This window comes from Ambystoma mexicanum, chromosome 6q (genome assembly GCF_040938575.1).
Source record: "Ambystoma mexicanum isolate Mex_15411 chromosome 6q, UKY_AmexF1_1, whole genome shotgun sequence".
Classification (NCBI taxonomy): Eukaryota; Metazoa; Chordata; class Amphibia; order Caudata; family Ambystomatidae; genus Ambystoma; species Ambystoma mexicanum.
The window spans coordinates 465,576,145-465,600,115 of NC_090937.1; the positions used below are offsets into that span (position 1 = coordinate 465,576,145).

The 23,971-nt window shown below is 42.4% G+C and overlaps 1 protein-coding gene across 1 annotated transcript in view; it reads left to right on the top strand.

Annotated features, from left to right (window-relative positions):
• Positions 1–23,971, top strand: part of PPA2 (inorganic pyrophosphatase 2) — a 1,510,578-nt gene that overhangs the window by 1,310,708 nt on the left and 175,899 nt on the right. The window contains exon 10 of the mRNA XM_069630955.1: positions 23,389–23,458. Coding sequence (XP_069487056.1) covers positions 23,389–23,458 — 70 coding nt within the window. The remainder of the gene's footprint in view (positions 1–23,388; positions 23,459–23,971) is intronic.

Genomic DNA, 23,971 nt, shown 5'->3' on the forward strand with positions numbered 1-23,971 from the left:
ATTTTATTCAAAATTGGACCTATCTTCAAAAGGCAAAAGTCTAAGCCATAAAGAATGGTGGCTTCTACCTTTAAGAGCTAGAAGTCTATAAGTGGTTGCAGGGAAAATGTGCAGTGTCTATGGAATATCAATTTCATCTGGGCGGTGAGTTGTAGGACCTTAGTAGGAAGAAAGGTCTGCCACTTTCCCAAGGAATTAGAGTTGGATAGGTAGTATCCCAGATAAATCATTCCATTTGAAAGATGGATGGGATTAAGATCAATGTGCCAGTTAAATGTACAAAGTTTTGGCAGTAAAAACAAGAATGTTTGATTTAGCAGAGTTTTATGATTAGATTATTTTGTAGGCAATATTGGGAAAAGTAGTTAAGCTTGTTTTGAAGGCCAAATGGTGTACGGTCAAATAAGATGACATCATCCGCAAAGACGAGCCAGTTGAGGCGCAGGCCTCCAAATTTCACTGGATAAATATCAGTGGCATTCCATATGGTATCAATATCAGCAAGGTATAAGTTGAAAAGCGCTGATACGAGATTGCAGCCTTGCTTGACACCGAACTCAGTAGGTATGCCATCTGGGAGAAGCCCAGAGTGGTTAATACAGACCTTAAAGTTAGTGTTGGGATGTAATAATACAATAATCACAACAATATTCGCGGGGATGTCACAAGCCAGCATTTTATTCCACAGGCGGCCTCTAATGACACTGTCTAACGCAGATGACAGGTCAAGAGACGCCATGTAGATGGGACCATTAGATGTATGATAAGAAGATACTAGCAGGTGTGTTAATATGGTGGCGTTAAGTTGCGTGCCCATTGCTTGTCTGAAACCTACCTGGGCTCTTGAGAGAGTGTGATTGGCTGACATACATTTCTCCAGTTCATTGAGAGCAAGTAAGGCAAAAATCTTTGCTGCAACATCAATTAGGGCGATAGGCCTAAAGTTGGCATGATCATTGATGGAACATTTTTTTATTTAAGGGAATTATGATCGAAGTAAGCCATGATGTAGGGATGATTTTTGTCCGAAAGATGATCTGAAATCTCGACTGCAATAATTTTGCCCAAAAGGCAGGAGTATCTTTTATGACACATGGTGGAAGACCATCAGGGCCTGCCGATTTGGAATATTTTAATTTATGAATGGCCCAAAGGATGTCTTCCAACGACCATGAACATTGCAAGGGGATACTATTAGCTATAGCTTGTATGTCAAACATAGTATGGGGAGGGAGTAGGGTGTACTTGGACTTGAAATATTTGTGCCAGGTAGCTCCATCAGTAGCTGAATCCAGGCATGAGGAAATGATACCAGTGGGGTTTCTCAGTATGGCCTAGATGTCTTTTGTATTGTGTTTACATAGAAGATTAACCATTTTTTGATTATCGACGAGATGACGATTAAAGGAAATTTTCTTGAGGTCCATTTTGTATCACAGTGTTTTTTCTAACAAGAGAATAAGAGAGAGAATCTGCTGTTAAAGCTTTTGCCCTTTTATGTTCTCGGTTCTTGGAGCTTTTAAGCAGAGTTATGGCTGGAAGAAATGTATTTGGATGAGAGGAGGCAGAAGAATTAGATTGAGAAGAAGAGAAAGTTTGAAGGTGAGAGTTTATCATTTTCAGATTCCACGCCATCACCTTCTCTATGAAAGCAATAGGGGCTAGAACATCGGTCACCACCCACAGATCGCGATTAACTAAAGATACCTAAAGTTTCCTACATAGTCCAGGATTCTAATGAACGGAGAGTGCATATCTGTCTCTCTGTACCAAAGATAGAGCAGGTGATGCTTCAAAACCTCTGTAAGGAAGGTGAAGCTTGTAACTTAGAATCCTGTGGTCACCCAAGTGATGATTAGTAATAACGACAGGGTCGATGTATCCCGACAAAAGGCAAGACACTGCAATGTAGTCTATGAGGGAACTAGCTGATCCTCTCTGCCACGTTGCATCAGTGCAATGTGTGGCGTGTGGTACAATGTGGATGTCCCACTCCTTCAAGAAATTGACCCAGTTCTTCCCCCGTATAATGGAATGATCGAGGTAGGAGGACTGTGGGGTCTTTAGATAGATAGACTCGTTCTTGACTAGGGTGTAATTAAAGGCGCCACCAATTATTATGTGTAGTCCTGATTGCGTGAAATCGACTCAGTGAGTGCTGTATTAAGGTTAGTCAAAATCATACTTTGGGATAGAACCTGAGGATTCCAATATAAGGAAACGAGAAGAAAACTAGTGCATAAGTGGCCCTCGAGATTCAATACAATAATCAGGAAAGTATTATGAGAATGCAGGCATTTGTCTGTAAATCTCAAGCTGTTGTGAATCATGATTGCCAGCCCGTCAGAAGGTCATCCCAAGGCGCAGCCCTTGGCATGATGAGAAAACAATAAAAAACATCTAGACGGATGTCTGTCATGCACATTGTTTCGTGTATAAAGAAGAGTGAGGGTGCTTTCAACAGAGAGCGAATTATGCCAAGACAACAGATTTTTAAAACCACAGCAGTTCCATGAAAAAATAGAAAAAGGCCTACATTACGAGTTGGATGTGACCTCAACACCATTGGAGGCTGATTTTATGAGAGGTTCCAGCCATGCTAGTCCTTTTAAAGTGTTAGCAAATGTTGTTAGTTGTTCAAGAATTTCGGTGTTAGAACCTTTTGGTTGTGAGCCATGTGGTCCTGAAGGACCCTCCTCTTGTTTGGAATTGGTAACAAATTCAAGAAATAACCATGCGTCTTCCATGACTGTGAAGACTTGGAGATCCAAACCAAGGAGTGTGAGATCTGATCTGTGATCCCATAACAGTTTGGCGTTTATTTGAGTTTGCAATCTACAAAGCATTCGATTATTATTGTGGTTAGAAAGTTCAAGCCAGTCAACGTCATTGGTGAAAAGATTGCGCAGTGAAGGAATTTGATAAAAAACCATTCATAAGATATGATCGATTGATGTGTGCAGACCCGTTTAGTAATCGATCACTAGACTAACCAAGGATGAACTTAATTTCACTAGGAACTTCCATAAATGTTAGGGGTGCTGTCCTGGGACAGGAGGATGGCAGTTCGGAAAACCCAATATGTGAGTTGTTCGTGTTTGATTCCGTTGCCCTTACGGAGTTTTGAGCTGAGATATGGTTTGTCTCAGAGGATGGCCATAAGATCTTTCTTTCATCAATGGCGACTGTGTCGTCCAGATTCAAAGGAGGCACAGTATATGCCGGTTTAATGTTCAAAATCGATGTTGTCTGGGGTATGGCCACACCTGGGGTGGGGACAATGGAGACTGGTGGATATTTAGGAAAAAGAGAAGCTCAGTCTGTGCGGCAGTTGTGGCTTTCTTGTTTTGTGACCGTGGAAAGAAATTAGGAAGGTGCGATTGAATTAGAGAGGTTTGTGGTTAACAACTTCGAGATGAGGATATGGCAAGTGAAGCTTGTTGAGTCGACACATTTTTGTACGAGAGCAGTCTGGGCGTTTGTGGATGGTAGCGTAGAATTGGTCACCAATGGCGTTTGATTTAGCCCATCTGGTCCTTTTAAATGAAGCACCAGCTTGGTCTCATCATTAAGTTGATTGAGATCCAAGACTTGCTCATCAAGAGATCAAGAGATAGATTACAAAGTTTTTTAATATTAGTGTTATGACCCTTGTTTTTGGATGGCGATTGATTTTTTTATTTCAAATTGGCAGCAGTGCAAGTATTCTTGTTGGCTATGGCGGTTTTTGGCACAAAGACTTATCTTGGATGATAGTGTTTTTTGGGTCTTGGTCATTATTTTGAGAAGTGTGCAATTGTTGGTTTAGTAAGTCAGTGATGGCAGAGGGACTATCGGGTGATTCCAATGAGGAGTCAGTTGCAGCGACTGAAATAGCAGCGACTGTCAGATCTTGAGGAATCAGATTTGCCCTGAATAAGATATGCTCAATTTGAACAATCTGTCATGCTGTAATTTAGCAACTTCGACTAGATCAATCTGCTTGACTGCAGAGGAACTGCTTGAAGGTTTATCGGTTCCTTGGAGAACATGGGCCTAGGATTTGGACTGCACATTTGCTAATGGGATATCATCGTTAGTTTGGGTGTAGTGAGATGATGTTGTGCATCCTCTATCCTGCGTTCGGAGGACAGATTGACAGGCCAAGAGGGTTCTTTCTGGGCAGGTTGCATGGAAAGTATGGCAGGAGGCTTGGGCTAGAATAAACCCTGCTATTTTGTACAATTTGGCTGATGTGGCTGAGAGCGACTCTTTAAGTTCCCTGAGAGTATAGTGAGTAAACTCATGTCCCTTATCCAATAGGTTGAGAATCTGCATCATCATGGGAACATTCTGTAAGCATTCAGATCTATAGGAGAATCATCAGGTGTGGAAAAGGGCATCAAAGGGGGAGTTGGCTGGCGGGATGATGGAAGATCCTTAGGGAAGTCCCCAGGGGGCAAGGTTGTGCATTAATGGGAAAAATTGAGTCAAGCTTGGATGTGGGATTGTCTGAAAAGGATTGCTTGTCCATTATAGAGACAGACGGAGGATAATTGGACAAAGAGTCAGGAGCAGAAGAGGTAAAGCAGTGTACGAAAGATTGACCGTTTTGTGAAAGTGCACTTGTTCACAGTGTAGAGATGACTTGGACACTGGGGTTGATGGGCCAAGGGAAAGACAAACTCACTTGTCGAGTTCGGCCATGACAGCGGTGGCCAGCATGGATGTATCGGAAATAGGCACGAAATGGCTCTCTTCAACATTAATTGAGAACGTCTCATTTTTAGATGGGTCCACTATGAGGGTAGCAGGATTGACGTTATTTCTAATTATTTATTTATTGCATTTATTACATGCCCAAACCCTCAGGTATCACAGCGTAGTTACAGAGTTTTTACATTGAGCTTAAGGATGTTCATCTCCAGATTTGCATAAAACAATGGTTACAGAGTACAACATTTGGGCATCAATAGGTACAATACAATACATGAGGTGGGGAGAAAGCAGAGATCATAATTATTTGCAGGAAGGGGATCATACTCAGTTAAATATGATGTCTAGTGATGCTAAATCAGCTGTAGGGCCTAGACAATTGTCATTAGATTACTGGTATTGGTTAAATAACCAGGTTTTTAATGCTTTTTTGAAGCTCACAAAGGATTCCTCATTTTTAATATTGAGTGGGAGTGTGTTCCAGTGTCTAGGGGCAAGGACTTGGAAGCTGCTGCCTCCTGCTCTAGAGCATTTGTACCGAGGGGTCTCAAGGAGCCAGTTGTTGTTAGATCTCAGCATTCTACAGGTTGTTTTGTTCTTAATGGTGTTGTTCATGTAAATCAGGGGTTTGTTGGCAAGGCATTTGTGGGTAATACACAGAGTTTTGAATATGACTCTGGCCTTGATGGGTAGCCAGTGTGTCATCCTTCTGATATGGGAGATGTGATCGGATTTTTTATTCCTAGCGCTGCATGTAGGCCTTTGTTCTGCATTAGTTGAGGTTTGCTGAGATTGGTGTTGGATGTACCTAGTAATAGTGCATTGCAATAGTCAAGTTTAGATAATATCAGGGCTCTAGCCAGGGTAATAAATTTTGTGGGTGTGAGAAATTGGCAGCTTAGTGCAATTAATTTGGATGTATAGAAAGTGGAGGATGATCGGGCCGAGATGTGTTTGCCCATGGTAAGGTTGGCGTCTAGGTGCACTCTTAATGTTTTAACTTGTTTAAGAACTGGGATCGATGTGCCATCAATGTTGATTGCTGAGTAGTCTGGGTAAAGCGAGCTGGTTTTAGTTTTGGAGCCCATGATGAGAATCTCAGTCTTCTCATCGTTGTTCAGAGCCATCCAGTTTTGGATAAAGGCATATACTTTATTGATGAGCAGAGTGTCTTGGTCATAATTTCCTGATATTGGAATGAGGATCTGGGTGCCATCTCCAAAATTAGTGTATATGACACCCATATCGTCTAGGGCCGAGAAGAGGAGCTTCGTGTAGGCGATATATAGCGTTGGAGACAGGCAAGAACCTTGGGGTACTCTGATGAGGACTGCTATGGGGTCTGCAGCATCTTTGCCGATGGCGACTCTGGAGGTGCGTTCGGAGAGGAATGATTTAACCCATAGGGTAGCACTTTTAGAAAAACTGAAGTCGTTGGCTAGAGTGGTACATAGTTTGTCGTGGTCTACAAGGTCAAACGCTGCAGATAGATCTAATAGCAATAATATCCAAAGTTTTCCTGAGTCTCGAATAGATTTCAAATCAATGAGTGCTGTTTCTGTGCTATGGTTCGGTCTGAAGCCAGATTGTCTGGCTCCCAGGAGCTGTTTTTGTTCTAGATGGGTCTGGATTTGTGAGTAGGCTATTTTATGTATGATTTTGAGTAAAAATGGTACTGTGGTTATCGGTCAGTAATTTGTGGGCACTGCAGGGTGGTTTCTTTTTTAGAAGCAGGGTGACCCACGCTTCTTTGATGCTGGCTGGAACCATGTTTGAGTTGAAGGAGGCATTGCCAAAAGTGGTGAGAATGGATGTGAGGGAAGAGACACAAGATTTAACTAAGTGGGCTGGGAAATGTTCCCCTTTTGCATGTTGATGCTTTCAGTTTGGTGATTGTGTTGTTCACTAGTTCTTTGGTCGCTGAGGTGAAGTGGAATAATGGGGTGTTGGGGTCGTTAGGGTTAGTGGTGGTATTAAGTGGGGTATTTTTGTCCGCTAGTATTTTTCTTTTGGTTATTATTTTTTTCTGTAGCAATTCGATTTTGGACGCTAGTGCGTTTTGAATGGTGGTGCACTATTCTTTACTGGTGTTAGTTGAGGTCGGAACCGGTATAGGGTTTTCCAACTCTCTCAGGATGGAAAACAATTCTTTTGAGTCCGAGGCTGCATTGCTAATGCGGGTATTGTACGCGTTTCCTTTATGGGTAATAATGACAATTTTGTAGGATTTATTGGCATCATTAAAATCCTTGGCGGAGTCTGTGGTGGGGGGTTTTCTGTAGATCTGCTCAAGAGAGTGCTTAGTTCGTCTTAGGGAAACTAGTTCGGCATTGACCAGGAAGATGTTTTTTTTATCCGCACAGCGGGTTTTGGATGTGAGCGGAGCTAGTGAGTCGATCGTAGTGGTAAGGCGGTTGTGAAAAGTGTCTACCGGGAGGCATGGGCTGTCTCTAGAGTCGGTTGGTTGCTAGAGTTTTACTAAGTATTGGGTTTAGGATCTCAGGTGAGCGCTTACAGGTATTTCTCATTTTGTAGGTGTCCATGATCATATTCACAGTGGGGTGTATTTCAATGCATGTTAGCGTGAAGTTAAAGCTATCACGGTCAGTCCAAATTAGAGGTGTAATAGACTCGTGTTGAGGGAGAGTATCCAATCCAATGTTCTACACTTGATGTGAGTAGGGGCATGTTGTGTGAAACTCATATCTTTAAGGGCCGAGTGAAGGGCATCTGCTTTCAAGCCTTGGCTGTCGTTAAAACCTAGATTGAGGTCACCAAGTAAAATGCATTTTGTGTTAGGTTTGATGATCGGTGCTAGTAACAGGGGAATGTCAGCAGCCGGCTGAGAATTGGAATTAGGCGCTCTATAAATCACCACAAGGTTGATAGTTGATTTTTGGCTGATGGCGAATTTGGCTAAGAGGATTTCATAACCGGCTGGGTTTTCGATGGGGCATGATCTTAGTTGTAGGTTGGTTTTACCTACGATGGCTACACCGCCTCCATTAGAGCTACACCTATCTGTTCTAAGGATGGTATAATCGGGGGGATCGCAATAATTAGCAGAGGTCCGGACGCTTGGTGGAGCCAAGATTCTGTGACTATTAATAGATCCAGTTGTTGATGGATGATGAGGTCATGTATCTCTGTGGCGTGGGCTCATAGAGAACGGGCGTTAATGAGGGTGCCTTTCAGGATAATTGGTGACTCGGTAATAGGTGTGTTGGGGGTGGTGGGAGTATGTTCGTCTGGGGGGGCTACAGATATATGGGGGTGGGTATTCGGTTATATAAAAACATTAAGGGGGATGGGGGCTTGGGGATGGAACCTCCCCCCCCAAAAAAAAAAACATTTGATGAGTTTTTTCGATGGAATTTCCACAGAGAAAAACCCAGCGATGGTTATTCCTGCGATGAAATGACATGGAACCCTATAGAAGACTGTGCTGCCTGTGTGGATGGGGATCGTACCAGCCAGTCATCAAAGTAAGGATAGACGTGGTGTCCTTGCTTGCGCAGGTTGGCTGTCACTGGCGCGATCCACAACAAGAAGTGTAGCGAGTACGTCAGCAAGTTGCCCGAAAAGGGCTCAATGGGAAACATGTTCGCTTTTCCAGGGGACGGCCTCTTCGCGTATGCCTTCCCTCTGTTCCCAATCCTGTGCAAAACCATACAAACAATCAAACGACACACCTGCAGGGTGATCCTCATTGCGTCAGACTGGCCTTGCCAGACCTGCTACCCCGATGTAGCACAGCTCTCCAGGGACAAGACCATCTGGCAATCAAACAGATATCATAACATAATGCAATGGGAATATCTTACACCACAACCTCCAATCACTTTGCCTGACGGCGTGGCTCCTGACTTTGGGGAGTTTGGAAGCCTAAACATATCACAAGTATGTAGGTAGGTCCTAGTGGCGGCAAGAGCCCTCGCCACTAACAAATCGTACACTTTAAAGAGAAAGTGTTTTTGCAAATGTTGCAAAACCCAACGCCAACAGCCCCAGGAAGTGGTCAACCCATTCCGGGTGACACCAGAAGAGGTGCTGCCATACCAATGAGGCCTGGCCAAACACGGTCTGGCCCACAACTCTATAAAGTCCTTTTGGCAGTCATCTCTAGGTACATTAGACAATGTGTTTGCCTCTACGGATGCAGACTCATAAAGCATTTCCTCAAAGGCTTGTTTAGAAGCTTTCCGCCAATGAAACGATATCGCCAGAATGGAGCCTCAATACCGTGCTCTCAGGACTCATGAGGAACCATTTGGGCCCATGGCCTCTGCACCGCTGGAATATCTGTCTTGGAAAGTCGCTTTCTTGGTGGCTATTACGTCAGTGCCAAGGGTGTCAGTGCTGCAGGCCCTCACAGTCAACAGACCGTACTTACTGTTCCAAAAGGACATGCTACTTATCATGGAAAACCCATGATTCGTTCCCAGTGTATCAACAGATTTTCACAAGAATTCCACAATAACCTTACCGGCTATATATAGCAAGCTGACAACTCCAGCGGAGGTGGCATTACATTTGTTCGATCTCAAGCTGGCATTAAAATACTACATTGACAGGACACAGTCCTACAGGAAATCAACACAACTTCTCGTGGCATATGGCCCTGCGAATAACCGCAATGCTCTATCCAAACAAGGTATAGCAAGATGCATCTCGTCGACTATTGTCTTCTGCCACAAGTTAGCCTAGAAGCCCTTCCAGGCTCCCCCACATGCACATGGTGGTCACGAATCCCGATCAGACATCTGTCAAGCTGCCACTTGGTTGGTGCTGCACACATTTACAAGGCACTACTGCTTGGAGAAGCAGCATGCCGAAAGAGGTGCCTACAGGGAGAGCAGCCTAACAGCGCCTGTTCCAATAACGTACGATTCTATGGAGTTTCTGTACGGGGTGCTAGTGGGTTTTTACCTGCATTCACCTCTTGTATCTGTATAATGCTTCATAGTCTTTTCCCAGCATGTGAATCTATGAAAGATCCAATGCTGGAGAAGGAGTATGTTTCTTACCTGTAACTCCTGTTTTCCAGCATTGGTATTGTTCATAGATTCAGATGTGCCCTCTGTCCGCCCCTTCAGGTAACCCACCCACACCCTATGGACATCTATTACCACAGGGTTAGAATCTGAGGGGAATAGGAAGAGGAGGGTCTAGTCTAGGGCTACACAAGGTCCCGCTGGCTGGGACCAAATGGACCCATAAAAAGGGTGTTAGGCTACAAAATGTAGGTTCTTCTTTCCTAGGGCAAGGGGAATCAAAATGTAACCGAGGATTCCCAGCCTGACGATGGGTTATATTCACAGCATGTGAGTCTATGAAAGATACCAATCCTGGAGAACAGGTTACAGGTATGAAACATACTCCTTCTTAACAATCTCTCAGTAGAGCTTTCCCTGCCAAGAAAAGCATGGAGAACATTGTTTAGTTGTTCCAGATCTTCCAGAACTAAAGTCCTGGCTTCATCTTTTCCATTCCTTCTGGGCCTTGTGACATCCTGCACTTTCATGGTACTTGAGGCCCGTTTGCACATGATAGCAATCTAGGGCCTGCTTCCTTCATTGTCTGTGGTCTATGTTTTTGGGAAGCATGATATACCTGTTGCAGATATGGAACAGAATATCACAGGACATCCTGCCCACAGGGACAATGCTCAGAGGGGAGATCCCTTCTGGCATACTTGGCCTCAACTGATTGCAATCAGGTGTGTTTCCCTAAAAGTCTAGGCCTAGGGCATGCCCCTGGACAATTTGACAGGATGTGGTCTGTGGTCTCCAGCAGGGACAAAGTGTCACATCAGTTTGCTGGGACTGTTGGCTATCAGGCTAGTTCTGGTTGCCTTACTTGCCTCCATACAGGGACAGTGCCTCCTGATTGTGATAGATAACGGGGTGGCCATGCACTACCTCAAAAATGTGGGTGGTGTGTGGTCAATTCCCCTATGCAAAGAGGGGATGCAGCTATAAAGTATGTCTTTTGTCAGCTGCCTATCTTGCTGGAACAGAGAATGTAAGTGCATGGTTTGTTAGTAAGTACTGGACATGATCTTCGTCCTTTGTGGCACCCTTCAAGTAGATCTCTTCACATCCATCGTCAAATTGTTCTGCCCCAGGGTATTTCTTCAAAGAGTGCTCAGGAGAACACACTGATTGTCGAGTTGAGCTCCGCTGTCCTCTGCGTGCCTACCATTTCTTTCATTCCGCTTGGTTTAAAGAGACTGGAGAGGTCTGACCCACCATGATTCTTACAGACCAAGATTGGGGCTGCAGGGTTTGGTGCCCATAAGATATGGATATTTCCATTTTTACCCCGTTGCACCTCCCAAACAAGTCTCCCACACAAAAGTCAGACTCAACTTTCATGCTTGCCTGCTGAAAGTCTGAGGTGGAAAGAGTGAGACCTGTCTGATGACATCTTCGATGTGGTCTTTTCTTTTTTTTTTTTTTTTTTTATTGTAATTTTTTTAGTTTTAAATCAAACTTTTATCACAACATTTTCCTTTACATTTGTTTAAAATCTTTTAAGAAATCAGCTGTTACATTTCACTCTTCGTCACCCAGGTTTAAGTTTCATTTGCCAAACAATCATCTAGAAAGTTTATTGTCGAGCAAGTTAGATGTATCGAACTTCCACCTAATATTCTTTGCCACCAATCGTCCATGTTATCATTTTTTGGCGCAAATTTCCCAAGATGGAGTTTTCTCCTAAGCTTAAGCTCTGGGCATACTGTTATAAGATGTTTAGGTGTTTCAGTGTGTATCTTACAAAATCTGCATGCGTCATCTTGTGTTTTTACCATGTGACGTGCCACGAGCATTTGATTTGTTTTTATAGCATTTAATCTTAATTTCAAGAAGCCGTTCCGATGGTGTCTCGAGGGGAATCTCTGCAAATATTTGGGCACGTTATTTAGTTTGTTTGTTAACTGACTTTTATCCAAGGTGGATGGGAGATCTTTTAGTTTTTCTATATTTTTTATCCACAGCCATTGTTGTAATTTTTTCTTTGCTATTTGTGGCTGATCGAGAAGTGTTTTGAGTGTAATGTCAGTTGCATTCAAAATTTTCTCGAGCTTATGTGCCCATTTCTCAAGTAAATTGCTGGTCTTCGAATTTCCAGATGTCATTAGTATTTTGTATGCAGGTTCAGGGTTTATGATCCGCATTTTCCTTAACATTGCGAGAGATTTCCATATTACACAGCCATGCAGTTCTTCTAAGGCAAGTTCATGTCTTATTGCGATAGTTGGGATGTAATTAGGTAAGCTTAACACTTTCCGCCAAAAAATGCCCTCCAGTTTTGTCCAAATTTCATAATCCAAGTTCCATATGGTTTCCGACCCATATGTAATTCCTGGAATTACTTTTTGAGTATAAAATTGTCGTACTGGAAGCAGACTGAACTTTCCATACAAGCTATTAATTTTTGCTCCTTGCAGAGAGAATGTTTTCATACGTTGTATCAGGTGTGCAACCCAATTGTTTTCACAAATTGACGTATTAATTAATACTCCTAAGTATCGAATTTCTTTAACAACTTCTATATTGTCGTCGTCAATCCTCCATGTAAAATCTCGATTTTTCTTTCCTTTGACTGGTCCAAATTTCATTATTTTGGTCTTGTTTACGTTTATTTTTAGTTCATTTTTCTTCATATAGTGATGTAGACCCTGAAGTAGATGTTGTAGCCCTATTTGTGTTTGATCCAGAAGGACTAGGTCATCTGCATAGGTTATACACCAGATTTGTTGGCCATTTATTTTCGGTGAGAAGCGATGGATCTTACTCAGTGCATTCGGAATGTCAGCGATAAACAATTTAAATAGGACTGCAGCCAACGGACATCCTTGTTTCACCCCTCTGGTGGTATTTATGGCTTCGGTTAGATCTCCTTTACCGTTTAATCTTACTCGAATCGAGGTTTTCGTATGAAAAGCCATTATTGGGTGCAAAATGTTGGTTGGACATCCCCAATTTACAAGTTTTCTCCACAGAAGATCTCGATTAACTGTGTCGAAAGCCTGTTGCATATCTACAAATGATATGTATAAATTAGTTTTTTTTGCCATGGTTTCTAGTTTTAGTAGATTTATTATGGTCAGATTAATATCTGTCCCCACTCCTTTTGTGAACCCAGTTTGACGGTGATCCATTATACCTTTCTTAGTGGCCCATATAGTGATCTTTTGTTGTAGGAATGTTGCCATTATTTTCCCCATTGTGTCAAGAAGGGCGATGGGTCGATAATTTGCTGGATCAGCACGATCTCCCTTCTTGAACACTGGTACCACGATAGCTTCTGTCCAAGATTCCGGTAGTCGTTTCTGCTTTGCAATTCTTTCAAACAGAATCGCAATAAAGCTTGCCCATTCAGTTTTCTGAGATTTTAATTGTACATTGGATACACCGTCAGGACCTGCTGCTCTTGAGTTTTTTAAATTGCAGATTGCAATTTGAATAGCTTCTGTAGTTTCAGCTACATTCCAGTTGGTTGGTTCACAACTCACATCACATGCTAAAACTTGTTTTGTTTGATTAAATACGCCTGTAAAGTGTTGGTGCCATGCTCTCTCAGACACTCCGTTTGCAAGCATATCAGTTTGGTGTGCATTGTTATTGTTTAGAATTCGCCAGATCTCGCGCGTGTTATTAGATTGAATCAAGGATATCATTTGTTGTCCTCGTTCTTGATCTCTTATTATGGCAAATGATTTATGCCAATTACGATATGTCTGACGCCTTTGTTTTATTTGATGATAGGTATGTGTACCCCAGTGACGCTTCAATTTTCGTATGTCCTTGTTGAGTTTTTTTTTTTGGCTTTTGACCAAATTGCTCCATTCGTGCTTGTGTGTTTGTTTGTTGTTTGAGAAACTTTGGCTGCTCCTTTGTTGGTAAGGCAACAACGACGTGTAGTTGATTGAATCTTTGTCTTTGTTTGGTCTTACTCGAAATTCCTTAGTGAGGTTCTTTATCTGCTGTTCATTTATGCAAAGCCGGTTGCGTCCTTGATTTATTTCCACCGGTTGATTATACGTGACTGCTTCCTTTTTACGATGTATTGGCCAAGACATTTTTAGAATGTTATGGTCACTCCGCTCTGTTTCAATAATATTTAAATTTAAGATCTTTATCCAAACATTTCTGGATGTCCAAATGTAATCTAGTATTTTTTTGTATCCAAAGTTTCTCCAAGTGAACAAAGGAGGGGTGTCTCCTGGTATATGTCCATTTACTAGATCGCAATCTCTCGCTTCCATTTCATGATCCCAGCGCACTCTTCTTTCACTAGAGGTTCGTTTTTCTTTTATATTTGATGTTATAAGTTTCCTTTCTGTATTGAACCATGATAGGTTCATGTCTCCACATATGATTATTGATAAATCTTGATATTTCTTTTGATTTTTGTCAATTATCGATGTTACTGTTTGGATGAACAGTTCGGTTGAGATCTTTGTTGGATTCCAGTAAAGGTTGATTAAAAGTATATATTTAACCTCCGTTTCTTGGCTAGTTGATCTCCGCATTAATGTAGCTTGTACGAAACTATTTGGATTGTTAGTTTCACATATTTCCCATCCTAATCCATGTTTGACCATGGTTATTAGTCCAGACTGCGGGCGTCCTCGAGCATTTTTTTCAGCTGGATTTAGAAGAGTGAGATAACCGTCCTTTACCGGCGAACTACACAACCATGTTTCTTGTAAACAAATTAGAAAATTATCCGTCAAATCGACTGGAAATTCTTCAAAGAGGTGCTGAAAACCTCGTGTGTTCCATGAGATTAAAGTTACAACCTCCTCTCGCCCATTTTCCTCTACCTATTGTTTTCTTGACTTATGATCCGCCTCATTTTTTTTCACATTTTTCACCTGACAGATTTTCATCTGGTTTCTCATGATATCACGACGTTGTTCCTTAGCCTCAATTTCTGATTTTCTGGTATTTGAACTTCTAGGGGGTTGGGAAATGGATTCTTCCTCATCTGTGATTTCAAATCCCATGAACAATAATTCGTCTTTGGCTCCCATGAGTGTTTTCCTTACGGCATTCGAGTTGATGTGTAGCAGTACTAGATCTCCTCGTTCTTCTGAGAGGTATTCAACGATTCTTATGTCATATGTTGTAATAGTTCTTAGGATAGGGACTGAATGTAATAGTCTCATAACATTCCCTCTGTTTAGGTTTACATCGTTTTCTTCCTGAAAAATATTTTCAATCCTTATTTTTCCTAGTTTTTCTTTCTGTCTAGTTTGTTGTTGACTTTCTTCAGAACGCAATTTAATCTGTGATTGTGCAAGTGTTAACTTTGGATTTAGAGAGGCTTGATTTTTTGTCTCCGTGATATCATTTTTACCACTCTCTTTCTCATGTTGTTTATTTTTATTTTTCATTACGATCAGTTTTTCTCTAGCCGCTTTTATGTTTGTTGTTGTTGCTCTTTGATTCTCGAAGTGTCCTTTTTGAAATCCATTGCGAGATTCTTTCAAAGCTAACTCGCTAGTTTCGTCCACATCGGAATCAGCCGTTTGTTCCTCAACAAAATTGTCAGTATAAGTTGACAAATCACATAGGTCTACTGAGGATTCTATCGATTGCACAGAAGCGTTGTCAGAGTCTATTCTCATTCTTTTTTTCAAATTTGGTGGGATAGGGTTGTCTGTTATCCCCGTTATTTTTATCAAGGGTTTTTCCTTTTCTTGTTTATTGATTGAAACCGATTTTTCTCTTGCAAAAAGACTTTGTTTTGCTGGTGTGGGTAAATTTCGAATAAACTTTCTTGAACCAGAGGAATTTTTTTTCTTTTTTATTACATCCAGGTTTTTTTTTTTATCCGTTTTTTTTCTATGCGAATTTAGGTTTTCCAAATTTGATTGGTCAGCCTTTGCTTCGTGCGTAATGGTTTTTGCTGCTCCTCCAAATATGCCATAAGTTGTTTTTTTGTTTGTTGCATTTTGCAGGTACGTAGATGACCCAGCTTGAGCGTCTTCTGCTGGTTCACTTTGAAGGTCTCTTGCAGACAGGTTGTCTGTAGACTTTGTTTGTACTTCTTTAAGCAGTGTACTGCAGTTCTCCATAATTGATTGTTTTTCTTTATTTGCTGGATATTTATTTATTTGATTTAGTGCAGTTTTTTCCTGCGATAGGTCTTTTTGCTCGATATTTATTACTTCTTTGTTGTTTTGTATTGTAAACCTGTTAGGACTCCTGTCTCCACACGTCTGAATAGGCGTTCTTACTTCAAGGTCTGTCATGCCGGCCGCATTTTCCATCTCTCTATCTTGTGTACTTGATTCTTGCCTCATACTTTCCCTCAGAAATTTCATTAGGCGGCTTTTTTCCATGCAATCATTTTTAATCTGTGTACTTAATTCAGTGTGACGTGACCAGGTTCTGGAAGCTTCATTGCCTATTTGATGAGATAGCTCCCTATTAGCGGTTTCCAATCTATTGATCTTGTCATTTAACTGACTTAATAGTGCATTGTTATTTTGAAGTTCGTCATGAAGTGATTCATATAATTTAATGAAGGGAATTAGAGCCAACGAGGTGGCAGCGAGGACATTATTATGTATTTGAATGGCAGCCGCCGTTGATATATTGGTTTTTGTCGCAGCCTCATTTTCCAGATCTTGATTAGAAGCCTCTTGCTCTTCGGGCTCCCTTTCCATTCCGACTTTGTGTCTTGCGGTGTTTGAAGCTGATGTCCCTGGATTCGTATTTTCAACTTGTGTTATTCCAGGCGTTGAACAACTTGACATCAAATGTGAGGAGTTATTTTGGCGGTTTTTTTTCCTTTGCTGATCATGTAACTTGCTGCTTGAACAAAGTGAGGAATTTTCCAGTGGATGATTTTTTTTTGGCGTTTGCCTTCCGGTGAGCGACGCACTTTGTTCTATTTGAGTATGGTTTTTAGGAGACAATTCAATAGTTATGTTATTTTTGTTCTTGTCGATCATTTCAATAGGTCCCGTTGTATCACGTCTGTCTTTGTTTTTATATTTATCTGTGAAGCTTTCAGTAAGTTTATGCCTCATGGCTTCAACATCTGCTTTTAAACGTTCCGTTAGGCGTGCTTCTCGACCTGCAAAGTCAAAACTAGGGGTCTGTTTTGGCGTATTTTTCTGCCAACTTTCATTATTATATTGAGCATAGGTTTGTTTGTGTAATGTTGGTAGCCCTGGTTGTAAGTTGATTTCCATATTCTCTTCCATGACCCTTGATTTTTTGGCCATGTCCTTTTTTTCCTTTCCTTTATCCGATCCAACTGAGTTATTGAGCTCACAAAGTCCCAGTTTCTCTGAGATCTTAGTTGTTTGCGCTTTTCCATCTACTGCATCATTTTTCTTGTGGTCTGAGGGATGATAAACAAAGCGCATGAGACTCTCTTCGCCTGACCGCTCTGGGACTGCTAGTTGTAGCAGTTCGTGATCGGTCACGTCGAAGGGGGAATCAAACATTAGTGTATTGATTTCAATCGGGTGGACAGATACTACTCCATCTTGGATTTCTTTTTCAAGGGCATTTTCACCATTCAGATGTGGTCTTTTCAGTTACACCTACAGGTGACAACTTTTTTTCCTGGGTGTTGAGACAAAGGTTTCCATTACAGCTGTTCTAGATTTTCTGCTTTCCTTTGCCCAACAGGACCTTTACATTGGCACTGTGAAGGGCTACCTGGCTGTTATTTTGGTCTTCAAGTGAAGGCCTCAGTTATGCACATTTTGCATGGATTACCTGCAATGGAGCGGCCTGGAATGGAAAGGGGTACCTGCAGTTCTCACAGCCCATTCTCGCAGGGGCTTTGTAGTCTCCTCTGCTTTACAGAGAGGTGTTGCATTCTGTTAGGCAACCACGTGAGATTCCTTAAATACATTCTCCAAGGACTGTTGCCTACATTCCTTGTCTGGACTGAACACCTGCTTTGGTTGTGTGGTACTTCAAGTGTAGGAGGTGGTTCTCGCTTTCCTCCCTCCTACAGCTTTTGTACTGCTTGGGAGGCTAAGATAAGGAATCTGTGCCAGGAAATAATCCATTAGAGGAACAGGTGAATTACCTTTTGTTATGGTCTTTTAGGTGTTCCATGTTTATTCATAAATACCTTTTTGAATGTGTGCACTTATTTCAATCACTTTTGGTCGATATGAATTCAGACTTTTTTTTAACCTTTTTTTAAATGGGCCCCTCCCCCCATGGACCACTTCTAGCCAACACCCTCAGCCCCTCTCCCCTTCCCCACATACTCATATACATGTGCACATAGATCTATATTTTTTAAAGTTAAAATGTTTGGGTTTGTGGCTTGGTAAAGCGTTGATCCTTATACAATTCCACACTGTTCCACCACTATGCACCACAGTTTGCATAGTTACCTGTGAGGACACTGCGAATTTTACTGGTTACATGGCTTCTGCACACCCCACCCCTTTTCCCGGATGTCAGCAAAACTTTAAATTAGTTTGTGGGTTTGTGGCTTGGCGAGGCGTTGTTCCTTATACAATTCCACACTGTGTCACCCTTCTACACCGGATTTTGCATAGTTACCTGTTAGGACACTGCAGACATTACTGGCTATATGACATTTGACTACCCCTCCCTTTTAGTCTTGTATGGATCCCAGGTCAGGAATCAGAGCAACCTGTGTATTACATTGACTAGGTTATCGCTTAGTTGAGAGAAATTGCGCAACAACTGCAATTTATTACAAAATATGTATCTTTTTAATAGTCATAAAAATATCTTAAAAAACATTTCAGACATGATTCTCAATCATTCCATTCATTCGTCATACCTACATTCTAACAGGGGAGTTCTACAACTGAGGAAAAGACTTGTGCATAACAGTTGTTCAATGTACGTAAGGCTAAGAGCCTTACGTAGCAACAGCATGTAAGACATCGAGATCGAGTCAGCCATAGCCATAGCAAGACGGCATTCAAAGACACGCAAATAGAAGACGCACATGTATGCGTTAGTGTGCTAATGGGGAAGAAGATCGATCCACCATTAAGTAATAATTGTCCTGAAGATGGCCCGATACTTACCGTTGTGACCACTGTTGACATAAGTGGTATACTATAAGGGGCCGAAACATATGTCGACTGCCTAAGGAAAATCTAATGTCTTTTTCCAATGTCTAAATTGCATACATTGAACAACTGTTATGCACAAGTTTTTCCTCAGTTGTAGAACTCCCCTGTTAGAATGTATGTATGACGAATGAATGGAATGATTGAGAATCATGTCTGAAATGTTTTTTAAGATATTTTTATGACTATTAAAAAGATACATATTTTGTAATAAATTGCAGTTGTTGCGCAATTTCTCTCAACTAAGCGATAACCTAGTCAATGTAATACACAGGTTGCTCTGATTCCTGACCTGGGATCCATACAAGACTAAAAGAGAGGGGTAGTCCATCTGTATTTCACAATTTCCCTTCACAGATCGTCCCTTCCATCAGATTGACCCCCCGTCAACAAAAAATAGGGATTACCCTTTATTCAAACCTATATGACATTTGGACACCCCACCCCTTTTCCCGGATTTCAGCAAAACTCTAAATTAGTTTGTGGCTTGGCGAAGCGTTGTTCCTTATACAATTCCTTCACCACTCTGCACCACATTTTGCACTTACCTGTTAGGACCCTCCGAATATGACTGGCTACATAACATTTGGACACCTCAACCTCTTTCCCAAGGTTTCAGCACCTTCACAGATGAGACGGTTGCCTGAAATCGGTGGAACATCAATGTGGTCATAGAAGGACCGGTCCTCAACCCTAAAATGCACAGTTTCTGGGACATTTGCACAGCAATGCACCGCAACAAACTGCACCACGCCAGGTTGAGGCGACAGGTGGGGAGAGAGCACAGCAGGTCCCAGTATTCAGCAGTGCACCAACTCTCGCCTCCCCACAACATCTGCTTTGGGGTATGTCAGCCAGCCACACACACCCATTCTCAGTGAAGTTTACTTCAAAGTGCAAAGCACATCAAGTAATAAGCGAATCGGAACAGCGACCTAAAGGATCATTGATTTTCAACAATTGACGAAAAAGAGTGTTGTCCTGTCTGTCCACATTACCCATTCAGAGAACGGGTACTTTTTGCTATTGTATGTATAATTGGTTGATTTAGAGCAAAAGTGCACAAAGTGCACATGCTTAAACAGCTGTCTACAAATAAACGTATTACGGTTTCTGATGGATTGCTCCTTCCTCCCATAGATTCCTTATCCTCAACACCCTCCCAACCTGCCACTCATGTGGCTAGCCTGCACACCATTGTATTTATATTTTTAAAATTTAAGAACAGGATGTCATTTCAAACAGAGATGACTCAGAGTAGGCAATAACAGAGAGCAGAGGCAGTCCTACGGCAATGCGCTTAGCAGTGTTGGGTTGAGCAGTGAAAGGGTATAAGTAAGAATTTATACCAGTTACATGGACTAGATGACATAGCAATGTTTTTTAAATTGGGATCCAAAGGCTGGTATTTACATATTTACAAATTACATGTAGTACTCTCGAGGGAGGAATGCAGGAGAAGTTGCTTAGCCTGTTAGTTTGTTCAAGAGGTTGGAGACTCCTTCCATTGCTTGGAGGGGGAATTTGAGCCTTGTCTTGAAGAGATGGCCAGTGGAAGAGCATTACAGTGGCATTGGGCAAGTAGTGACAACCAACAATGTGGGAGGAGGCACAGGAGGGCAGAGGACTGATGGGTGAAGCGAGATGGAGCAGAATGTTTGAGATGGAAGGTGCAGTGAGATGCATTTAGCGATGTAGTGGAGGCAAGACCATGAATGGAATAATACACAAGTAGCAGGAATTTGCAGGTTGAAGGATTTTGCATATAAAGCCATCTAGCGTGGTAACAGCAGGTAGATGCTATGTTCCCGTAGCTTGCAAGGAGCCCCAGATGCCAATTCCTTCCTTGCCCCGGGACCTGTAGCCCCAGAGAGAATGTGGCACCCCTGAGTCCCACCACCCAGGCGAAGACAAGGAAACAAAACTATAGTAGGTAAGGAACTGGCTCTTCACAGGATTCTCTGTTGAGAGCAAACAAAACATAGATCAATACTAACTGTCCCACCTCATTCCTATGCTATTCCAAATTTTGGAGACTCACTCACCCAGGAGAAGGCTAGTGGCCGTGTTGCCCCACAAGACCCTCGTACAGTATGCAATTTCAGGAGACAGGAGGCCCCCCACCCCCAGTGGTATCTAGCCTAAATGTATTATAAAATAAAGGAACAGGGGTCAGGGTAACCAAAAAAAGAAAAACTGGTACTCCGGGAAAAGCAGTCACCACTATTCTGGCCCTTCAAGGCTATGGATATTGGCCATAATGGAACAAGGAGTACGAGGTGCTAGCCTGATGCATGGATGTATGAGATGCTAGGGGGAACAGTGCAGAAGCGCTAGGAAGCGCAAGAGTGGGCATAGGGAGGGACGGAAAAAAATAGATAAGTAGAATTCCTACTATGAGGAACCAAAGCAGACCCTTAAAGGAATTGCTGCCCATGAACCTGACATACTGCTAAGCGAAGATGGTATACCAGAACATTTTGCCAAGCAGCTCTCCTCTTTTGCTGACTCTTTAAGGGCAGTTCTCACACAGAAGTGCTTTGACTGGTGTTGTGCTGAATATAACCCCTTATTAACTGCCGGCAATCCCAACTTACCAAAGTACTTCCCCATTTCCATCTTGACAAGACTTTGTAGTGTCCCTGTGCCCTTCTTCTTGCTGAGTCCCACTGTTTCCTCCCTCGAATCCTGACAGTAGGGGGGATATCTAGGTTGGTTAAAAGGGGTAGATGTTGAATAGTTGAAGGCTTTGTTAATGGGACAGTAGTCTCAATTTGCTGAGTACAGGAGTAGAGATAAGGGTTTTACTTAAGTGGTAAATTAGGTGTCGCTGTATTTTTCTAATGTTTGGTAGTGGGAGTCTGGATCTGGTGGCAGTGGCCGAGATCAACTGGTAGAGTTTTTGCTCTTTGTCAAAGAGGGCCCCCCCAGGTTGTGGGCCCGGAGTGAGGTATTGAAGAACATAGAACCATCCAGTGGCAAATGGTGGATAGGCAGTTTGTTATGCATTCTGAAATTTATGGGGTGACAGTGGGGAAAAAGAAAATCTGAATATCATCAGCGAAGAGGTGATAGTCAAAGCCAAAGGGAGAAATTAGTTTGGTGAGGGAGGAGGTGTACCCGGTGAATGGAAGTGGGCCTAGGACCTCTGGAAGCAGATGGAGAAGGAGCAGTAAGGGAGATGGGAAGACACAAAGTCGAGTACAGTATCCTTGAAGCCAAGTAGGGAACAGGTTTGAAGGAGGGAAGGATAATCCATAATGTCGAAGGCAGCAGAATGTTCTAGGAGGATGAGAATGGAGGAGATGTGGGAGTGATGGGCAGTGGTAAAGTAAATTGGCAAAATGGATGAGCACATTTCCCAGTGGAACCCAGATTGTTGGCACGGGGGTTCTTCTAGTTAATGCACCTTTAGTTGACTATGTGGTTTAAGACAAACCTCTTGAGAATTTTATGGTGTTATGGAAGGAGAGAAGTCTATAGAGTGGGGGGCTGTTCAGGCCAGCCCTTGGTTTTCTTAGGAGAGGTATGCCTGGATGTTTTGTAACAGGCTGGGAAGCTGGAACTTGAGAAAGCTAGGTTGGATAAGGCAACGAGGTGAGCACAGTTGACTGGTGCAAGTTCTCAAACAATTTGTGGTAGAAAGGGGTAATTGAAGCGATGGATGGGTTGACAGAGTGAAGGATGGGTAGAGGTTCAGTTTCAAGGATGGGGAGAAGTGAGATGGTTAGAAGAGAGTGGGGAAGATGGGAGAAGGGGACCATGAAGGAGAGGTGGGAGAGATAGAAGGGTGTACAATGTATTGAATACTTTGGTGGTGAAGAAGGAGGTAAGCCAGAGAGAGGAGGACATTGAGTGGTTCCTGGCTAGATTGCAAGGGTGAGAATGGGGACAGGAAACTAGATCAGTGTAATAGGAGAATTTGGTTTTGCCGAGAGCTGTGGCCAGGGTCTGTATAGACTATTTGTAGGCAGTGAGGAGAGTGGAGGATAGGTCTTTGTGCCAGCAGCATGAACTGCTATTCATTGTTGTCCACTACAAATGGCTGGCTGGGGAAATCCTTGGTTGAGTTTGTGGCCAGGGAGTGAGTGAAGGAGTGGCCAGGGTAGTGATCATTGAAGGGGAAAGACGGTGCAGAGTTGAATTTGGAAAGGCGAGCTCAACAACTGAGAAAGTGGAGGAGAAAGACTCCGAGCGATATTTTAACTTGTTCGAGGTAGGGGACCATTGGCTCAGGCTTGAATATATGGGCCTCATTACGAGTTCGGCTGTGTGGTAAAAAAAACGGTGGTAATGCAGTGGTGACAGAACTACAGGTTTGGAGTTAAGGGAGAGGAAACACCTCATGAAAGTATTTTGTTGAACACAACACATTTAGTGCCTAATTCACAGAAGTGTTTTATAATGGCGCAATCCCATAGGAAAACGCTCTGTGAATAAGGCCCTTCATGTACAGCGATCAGTAGTATAATCATAGCATATTTATTCAGTCAGTTTAATGTCTGTGATGTTTCAGATATACCTGTCTCAGGTGTTTTACTTCATTCATTGATTTTCTTTTTCTTCTTTTTACATTGTCCTGTATACAGCATGACCACAGCACTGCATGAAAGCCCTTTTTGGTGCCGTGAAGAGGTTGCCCGGGACATCGTGGAATCTGTAAGTGATTTGTTTGTATCCATTTTAAAGTAGTGACTGGATTTTACTTCAGATAGTATGATTTGTGTGCTTCTGCTAAACGCACCATTTTTTTAAACAGAGAGCACAAAGAGTTCACAAAAAGTCCTGAAATCATTATGGATAATCTGTGCAAAGTGTTAAATATATGAAAGGGGATTACAAGGCGGCTTGCTATAGTGGTGCTATAGTGGTGGGAAATGGAGAAAGAGGCAGTTGGGTGTCTTGCACTACAAGGAGGAAGAAGGGGAGCACACTAGTAGGGACAACCCGACATGAGGGAAGACGTTAGGGACGGAGAAGGTTGCTTTTGGATGAGACAATACTGTCTGGGAGATTAAACCGGCGCATGGGACACGGGACGGTGAGGCAGAGGGGAGAGAGAACACTAGATGGCTGACCTCTTTAGAGTGGTCACTTGGAATGTTAGAGGTTAGAATGTCTATAGAACACAACAGAGTGCTGACATTCCTGTACAGGGAAAATGTGGGTTAG